The 8,420-nt window shown below is 43.8% G+C and overlaps 1 protein-coding gene across 1 annotated transcript in view; it reads left to right on the top strand.

Annotated features, from left to right (window-relative positions):
* The first annotated feature begins 345 nt into the window (after positions 1 to 345).
* Positions 346 to 8,420, top strand: part of NUP42 (nucleoporin 42) — a 207,733-nt gene continuing 199,658 nt past the window's right edge. Inside the window, exon 1 of the mRNA XM_069211532.1 lies at positions 346 to 607. Within this exon, the coding sequence (XP_069067633.1) occupies positions 466 to 607 (142 nt within the window). The 5' untranslated portion in view covers positions 346 to 465. The remainder of the gene's footprint in view (positions 608 to 8,420) is intronic.

Raw genomic sequence — 8,420 nt, 5'->3', positions numbered from 1 at the left:
ATACATCAGAGGACACCCCTGAAACACCTCTGACACTCCATTCTGTAGGTACGACGCACTCTGAAACATTTGCTTTTCTTTCAAAGCTTCTACAGTACTGGAGATAGAAAAGTATAACATTAAAATGTTTCCAATATTTTTTTAAATTGTAGATAGTACTTTTTTTTTATTTTTTTTTACTAAGTATGCCTATTTTGGCGAGTCGATGTTATATTTGCTTACTAGTTAGAGATGGCCGCCTGGTTGACAAGTAGGCCATTTTCCATGTTAATGTTTAAAGGCCTCTCGACGAATGAAAATGTTCGTGTCACAAAGGGGTCCGGTCATATTTTCTGCCAATCAGAAGCAGGCCACAAGCTTTTCATCGGTACACCAATGCGAAAGAGGGATGGATGACTTGTGTCAGCATAGGCATTTGGGGAAAAGAGGCGGGGAAGCTCGATTGCTTTTCATCTAGGAAGCGGCATGGTGGTGTGTAATTTTTTCTTACAGGGTAGGTGTCGGTACGGCGATCGCTGTTGGAATGAGCACCCAGGCCGCGGAGGAGGAGGCAGAGCTGGGGGAGGAGGAGGGGGCGGCGGCCGACAGTATCAGCAGCCCCCACAAGGTAATTACCAACATGCTTCACAGAATGGTGGTGTTTCTGTACCTGCTGAACTATTATGGTAACTGTGATATCTGATGCCGGTGCGGTGAAACATCGGATTTGTTGTTCACAAACTGGGACATTTGCATAGAAACTATTTTATGAGGTGTGGACCGAACAGCAGGGTCGGCTGGTTCGCCAGGGCTGATAACTGTTAATACAAGCGGTTGAGTTGAGTAGGAACTGTAGCAAATAGTGTTGTCAAACTTTCTGTTTATTGTACATGAATAGTTCCTATCAAATTTTCTTTCAGAAAACCTGTTCCTGAATATTATTTATACTTGCTGACCCTCGGCGAGAAAGAGAGCGTTCTAGACACTACCCTAAATCTCTTGTCCCATTCCATCTTCCCTTAATGCTTTAGCTGCCTTCTCTCCGCTGTTTGTTCCTCCGATACTGCCCCTTACGCCCTCATTCCCCTTTCATGCAAACTCAAAATACATTAGGTCTCCTGCTGAAAGAGTGCTGCTGCTAACACAACCAGCTTCGAGCACAGAAGAGGAGGATACTGTTGCCGACACTGTTCCTGTTATGCATTTTCTGTTGAATCATTGAAGTGCGGATCCATAGCTTTGCATTTAGGAAAGCCGTGAGTAGAAAGCTGTATTCTCATCCGCAAATGAACCAGACAAAACATTGCATCTTTGGAAATATATTGGGTTCTAGTGTAAACACATTGGCGCACACTCAAAAATGATGCAAAATCAGTAAAGATACAGTTAAATGAGGATTGAAAACTAAAGAAGAAAGTAGGAACGCCTTTTATTCCCTTCCCCCTTCAATAGGATGCCTGCTTCCTAAACAAGGGTAGATATGTTCAGCTAGTCGACTAGCAAATTAAAGGGTTGTTTGGAAACACTTTATGGCTGCACCTAATGCATTCTCCTAGACTAGGGTGAGCAAGGAACCATTAACTATTCATCAAAATAAATGAATAATGTTTTAGTTCCATAGTGAAAAGCCTAATTGTCGTGTTGTCCCAACCAAGATCATCTATTTGTTTTAAAATGTTGCAATTTTGAAGCATTTGCAATCTTAATTACCCCGTTATGCGAGGAAAACCTTCATGTTGCTTTTAATTGGTGAAATTTATTTGAAATTTTGTTCTAGGCATTTCTTTGTGTTAATATGTAGCTTTGCATATTTTTGTGCTGCACTCTCGCTTTCCGAAGATCCCATATAATCATTAAAACCACCATTATCTGCTCACGAAACCCCTAGACTACTGAATGTAAAACGACCCCCACGTTTTATAGCACATATCATTCACGAATTACAAATACGTGTACTTGATTTGGTGCTTCATCACTGATATTATTAACTTGATGAGTACAAAAGCAAGTATTGTAGCATAAGACTGCAATGCTCCTTAAAGTAATCTTACAATTTCCTAATGTTTCTTTTACTGCATGGCATGTATAATCAAGTGTTTATTTAGACATGCATTTTTATTTTTTTGTAAAACATTTTATTGATTTTACAACCATGGTAGTAATCTGTGCGCTCCACATATCATATGCAAGGTACACAACATTGTGAGCACTATTACAAAGCATTATGGCAACAATATCCAATTATGAGACTGAGCAATAATGGGTGTCACACCAGGGACAGCTCACTCCCGCCCCTACAGCGGGTGCATCCCTGATGTGTTGACAATATCTTAAAGTAGTTCTTGGGACATCCTTTTGACGTATAGATTGGGCGTTCCAGACCCATGCAAAAGTCCAAGCACTTGACCTATTTCTCTATAAACAGGGCTGCCACATCCTTCGAGGCCCTCGCTATATCTCGCTCAGCAATAATAAGGCCCAAGTAAAGAAGCAGCCTCTGATATCTCGTGCTGCCTAAATCATCTCATACATGGAGGACCAAAAGCCTGGGGTCCCTCGGGATCTTCCAACCCGGCACTCCCTCCAAATGCCCCAGAACTCTGTCCCAAAAGTGAGAACAATTCAATGCCAGAAGGTGTGAGGCAGGGTTCCCTGGGAGTCCCCCACACCTCCCATCAGGGATCAGGCCCATAATATGGAACCAACCTCTACTGTAGTATATGTGGTGGAGCAATTTCAATAGTATGCGTCTAAACTGAGTCTGTTACTCCCTATCTGGGAGTGCCTCTCTCCAATCGTCATCATCAAGCTCACTGGTTTCCCCCTCCCGTGCCCTTTGCGCCACCACCTTGGGATTCTGTAGGTTTTTCAGTTGCATCTTGTATATGTTGGACAGTTTGTGCTCCCTAATATTCATTAGAGGTTTAGCCACCAGTGGGGAGAATTCCGAACTATCAGCTATTGCCTGTGTAATCGGCATAAGGACATGGTGGAGATGAAGATACAACAAAAAAAACGGTGTTCGAAGCAGGTCGTACTTCACCTGCAGGTCCTGGAAGGAATTTAACATCCCCTTGTGGACAACATCCCCGAGTGTTGAGATGCCAATGGAGTCCCATGTGGAGAAGCCACGCATGGCTGCAACTTTCTGGAGACAGGTACCCCACCACGGTGGGTTCTCCAACGTCAACCTGTCAGCCCAGCCGATGGGCTTCCAGGCCACATTCCAAGCCCCCAGCACCACCTGTGTGGCTGGTGGGAGAGTCGCCAGCCTGGTGCTTCCATAGAGCAGGTGTGGGAGATTCTGATGACCCATAACCCATCCCTTGAGAGTGTATGCCGGATCTGCAAACCCCTTGAACCGCCATTCATTTACTGAGCATATGTGCCACCCAGTAGTACAAGAAGATATCTGGAGTAGCTGTACCACCCTAATAAATCGGTCGGCAACATTTCCCCAGGGCAGTGGGGGCAGTCCTCCTCAGAGTAGCCTCTGAATGTGCGCATTTACCTTCATAAAGAAGGTCTTGTCGATTGGGGAAGGGGTGGCTCTTCAGTTGGTAGAGGAGGTGCAGTAATGACTCTTGTAATATAAATCGCTCTCAATGGCATACAGGATGAATGTGTAGTTCTTTAACTGTGAGGTTGACTGCACTCAGTGCTTCCTCTCTTGCCAGCAGGCATCTGACTCAAGAGAAGCCATCTGTGTCACAGCACATCAACATTCTAGAACACACAGACAAGGACAATGGATTTTAAAGATGCAAAACCTTATCATACGTATATTATAAAACTAGATACAATACATCTTCCTTCCTTTATAAATGTATTTAAAAGAAAATGCACAAAACACCTCATTATGGTCTATCACAAACATAATCTTCTAGGTTCATATGTGGGATTCTTTGTCCAAGTATCTTGCATCCTACGCCCTCCCGTGAACCTTCACCCTTCCCATTCCTAACATCCTGATCATTTCCCCCCAGCACTTCACTATCATCCATCATCATAAAACCACTGCAGCTCTCCAAGCTTTCTTCGTAATCTCCCTCCCCGGCATTTATTTCACCAGCCAGTCCTCTCTTTTACAAAGCCACCATGTCATATTCCATTGTTCTCAATTTTTCAGTGTGACACACAACACATGCACACTTCTCGCTCTGTATGGACCATGAAACCTTGTGAGACAACCTTCAATCCGTCCTGGTCTTACCTTCACTCAATCACCCACCTTTATGTTCCCATTATTCCTCACACTGTCGTCCAAATCTTCATTTATTCTTTCTTTATGATCTGTTAGTCTTCATCTATGCAGGCGATATTTTTGTGTTAGCCTTCAGTCCTCTCATCACTTTCAACAAAATTTCCTTCGTAACACTATTCTCTGTAGTGCAATATGCCCACACAAATTCATTTACCATACTTTTTACATCACCTCTTCTGTACACCGCCATCTGAATCGCTCCCTTCACCAAGCGGTCAGCCCTCTCCAAAACGCCATTTGCTTCAGGGTTATAAAATGAGGTACGAGAATGTGAAATGCCATAAGAGCTTAAAAAATCTTGTCATTTCTTCTGATGTCAGTTATGTCCCATTATCAGTAGTGAGTCTCACTGGATATGTTCTGTTATTTATTCTAAATTCCTAACAAATTGTTCCTTGTCCATTGGAATTGTTGCCTTCCTTTATTGCCTGCAAGAGATCCTTCTTTGGTCTAACCCCTGAAGTCGACGGCGTGTATTCTATGTATTCCACTTCAACACAAAATTGCCATCTCCAGAATATCAATCAGTTAGTGTTATCTTTAAAAGGGGGTGTGTTTTTCTTTTTAAAACTTGATTTAAGAAGTGCCTACCACCAGATTAAATCACATCGAAAGTTGAAGCATCTCATGGCATTTATCACAACTGAGGGAGTGTTCCAATTCACCAGAATGCGGTTTGGCCTCTTGTCGGTGGCCGGTGTTTTTTCAGAAGATGACTGAACGGATCTTAAAAGGTATAGTAGGGGTAGTATGTTTCCAGGACGATATTTTAATTTTTGGGGAGACTAAAAAGGGCCACAACATAGTTCTCAAGAAAGTGCTGGATAAAATTGCTGATGCTGGTTTAACACTAAAAAAAGAAAAATGTAAATTAACCTCTACAATGTTTTGGTTCAGGATGCGTAAGCATACACAGAAACGGAAACTACCATCTGATTTGCTTGTTATCACAACTGGAGAAATCCAACAAGAGGCCTCAATGGGTTCAAATATTCCCTGTTCTACTATTTCCGCTAACATCCGTTTCACCTCTTGCCTGGCAGCAGTGGGAACTTTACGCACCTTGCGTTGAACTGGTACTGCACCGAGTTTCATCATTATTTTATGAACATATATATTTTGAGTTCAGGTCTTCTGAAAATACTCTACTTGATCCCTCCACAATCTCCACCACCACTGATGTCTTCCAGCACTGTAGCCTGATTGGGTTCTCTGAGATTGATGATTAGGTGTAAATCATACTGTTGCTCCCAGCCTATGATAGGAGGTACTTCTTTTGCTACGTAAACCTTCCCCTTCACTTGCCTGTCTTGAAAACTTATCTCAGTTAACATGTAGCCCAACAAATCTATCTTTCCCCCCTAATATCCTCCTGTGTTAATATCTTTGGGAAGTAAACATACTTGTGGCCAATGTAGCATAAACATCTCTTTAGGTATTGTATTAAATGACCCTGAATCCACCATAAGCTGAACAGTCTCTCCCCTTATTGTAAAAGTTGCCTTGGGTCTGGTTCTCCTCGCTGGACTTTCCTGACTACCTACACACAGAATCCTTTCTGTATCCTCACTCTCTGTACTCGCTTGTACAGTTGCTACTTTATATTTGTGGTTAGCAGCTTTACACATACCAGCAAAGCAATTTTTGGAATCTCCTGTATGGAAACCACTCTCACACCTGATACATTTTTTTCCGTTTGTTTTTACTGATTCTGTTCACTTAAATGTATTCTCTTTATTTCTCTTATTAAACACTCCTTTTTAGGTCGAGCCTAGATAGTGATTGCGCGGTCTTCGAGACATGTTTTATCTCTTTGTGGGCTTTCAGTCCGCCTATTGCTTTCCATTTGTTGTTGGCGTCCTTTTAAAAAATAATTGCTTGTAACTGGTTAATAGTTCCTTTTTGGCAAATGTTTACTCCCATGGAGCAGCGCTAAGGTACTTATACCCTTCCACTTGTCTTAATTCATTTGTTGGCTGCGGAACTTTAAAAAAAAAAAAAAAAATGTCTACGAACACTTCCCTCAAGTGTTATGTTCTGTGGTTTCCCTGGCTCAGCGCGGCGCCCACGCTTATTTTCAGTATTGCAACCGGGATCCAATTTTGCCCCGTTCGAGGTTACGGCCAGCACTGAGAGCACGCCAGCCACAACTGGTTCTACACTGACTACCCCTTGGCCTGTATCGTATGTACGGCTCCTGTATATGACGCTGGGCTCGAAGGGGCACACGGACAGTTGGTAGCCATACCTCAGTAGTATGCCGCTGAGCATGGACTCAGCATTCAGGTTTTAAAATTCGTGCAGTATTGTCTGCTAGGGCCGGCGTAGGTGCGTGAGCTGCCAAAAGCTGCGCACTGCTGTAGCTATAGCTTCAGATGAAGCTGCAAACGATCCTGTTCCTCAGACCAAAGGTGTACGGCTTCTAAAATAAAATGTGCCCTTTAAGGGGCGCTAGTCTTTATTGTGAATTCTTTCTGAAACTTTTCATTGCATAGTGAAATGTATTTCTGTCAAACTTAAAAATGATTTATGTGTCAAGTGTTTTGACAAAGCTTTAATTGAAATATACTTTCTTTATGTTTAAGGTGTCTTGCATGCATGCATGCATGCACACTTCGTTATTCACACACAGATCACTCTAAAAAAAAAACAAGCACCACATCTACGACCTGCTCATAAACGCACAACCTGACTTACTATTCATAACTGAATCCTGGTTGGGAGATGACATGGCCCCAGTGTTGCATGAAGCCGTTCCTCCAGGCTATCAAACCATCACACAAAACCGTATAGGCAAGAGAGGAGGTGGACTAGCTATTATATTCAAACAGGCATTGAACCTCATTAAAACAGACAACATCTCCATACAAGGTTGTGAAGCCCTCCTTACCAGATGCCACCCTACTCCAACTTCCTCCTGTAACTTTCTCCTCCTTTACAGACCTCCACCTAACAACTCCACATTTCCAGATGCTTTTCTAGACACAGTCTCAAACCTTATTACACTATACTCCAACCTATGCATTCTTGGGGATCTAAACATTTGGTTTGACAAACCCAATATGCCCCATCCAAAAGCTGTCATCACTGGCCTAGTTGCATTGAACCTACATCAGATTGTACACAATCCCACACACATCGCTGGTCACATCCTAGATGTCATTTTTGCTAAGCCTGAACTAGTTACTATTCATAGCATCACGCCAATCACTTGGTCAGACCACCATTTGATAACATTCCGACATACAACTCCACAAATCAACACACCCCACAACTACTTACATACATACACCTATCGACCCTGGAGCAAACTCAATTTGGATGACTTAGAAACACAACTAACAGCCAACACATATCTAGATACAGTTAATTCTGTGCCAAAACTTTGAGTGGCTACAGGAAGCTTTTGATAGCCTAATACCTCTGTAACGGGCGAGGTGCCGATCCCGGGTCCGAAGCTCCCGTCGGGGAAGAAAACCGATACCCCCGGGGCACGGAAGAGGATTCCCCTATAATGACGTATGACGCTGAGGGCGTCATAAAGAGGAAAAGAGAAGACGGACGGAGAGAGAGGTCGGAGGAAAAGGAGGAGCCGAGAACGCGGAGAAGCCGAGGAGAGGAAACCACCATCACCCAGGAGCTGGAGGGAGAGGAAGACACCGCCAGCAAAGTAATCGAGACGGAGGGAGAGACCCGGAAGTCGGGACGCCTCGAGGAAAAGGAGAACCAGTGGGCGACCCCCAACCCGACCGAAGAGAAATCGGGGGACCACCTACGTGCCGGCCGCGCCCCTGGAGGGACGTGGCCCTCCCAGGTACGACTATACCCTGCCTGGCAGACTCTGTCAGGTTGGCTCGCAGGGAAAAGAGGGAGGTGGGGGGAGAAAAGGGAGGACGGGGAGGACTTTTTAAAAGAAGGGCATAAACCTGCAAAGAGAGGGGAAACCCGTTTACTTAACCCACGGACTGGGACACCTCCCGAGGAACCCTAGAAAGGAGAGAAGGGGTTGTCTGGGACTAAAGGGGGAGAGAAGGCACAATAACTAAATAGAGAAACCCACCACAACCAGCACCGCCGCCCCTATCTATTTCACAACCCCTACTAACCCCTATCTGATTCCTTACCTTAGCCCTACTTCATTTTCACTTACCTGATTATTTTTATTTTTATTTTTATT

Source organism: Pleurodeles waltl, chromosome 10, assembly GCF_031143425.1.
Source record: "Pleurodeles waltl isolate 20211129_DDA chromosome 10, aPleWal1.hap1.20221129, whole genome shotgun sequence".
Taxonomy (NCBI): Eukaryota; Metazoa; Chordata; class Amphibia; order Caudata; family Salamandridae; genus Pleurodeles; species Pleurodeles waltl.
The sequence above is the reverse complement of the archived record's forward strand: the minus strand, read 5'-3'. Positions and strand labels throughout refer to the sequence as shown.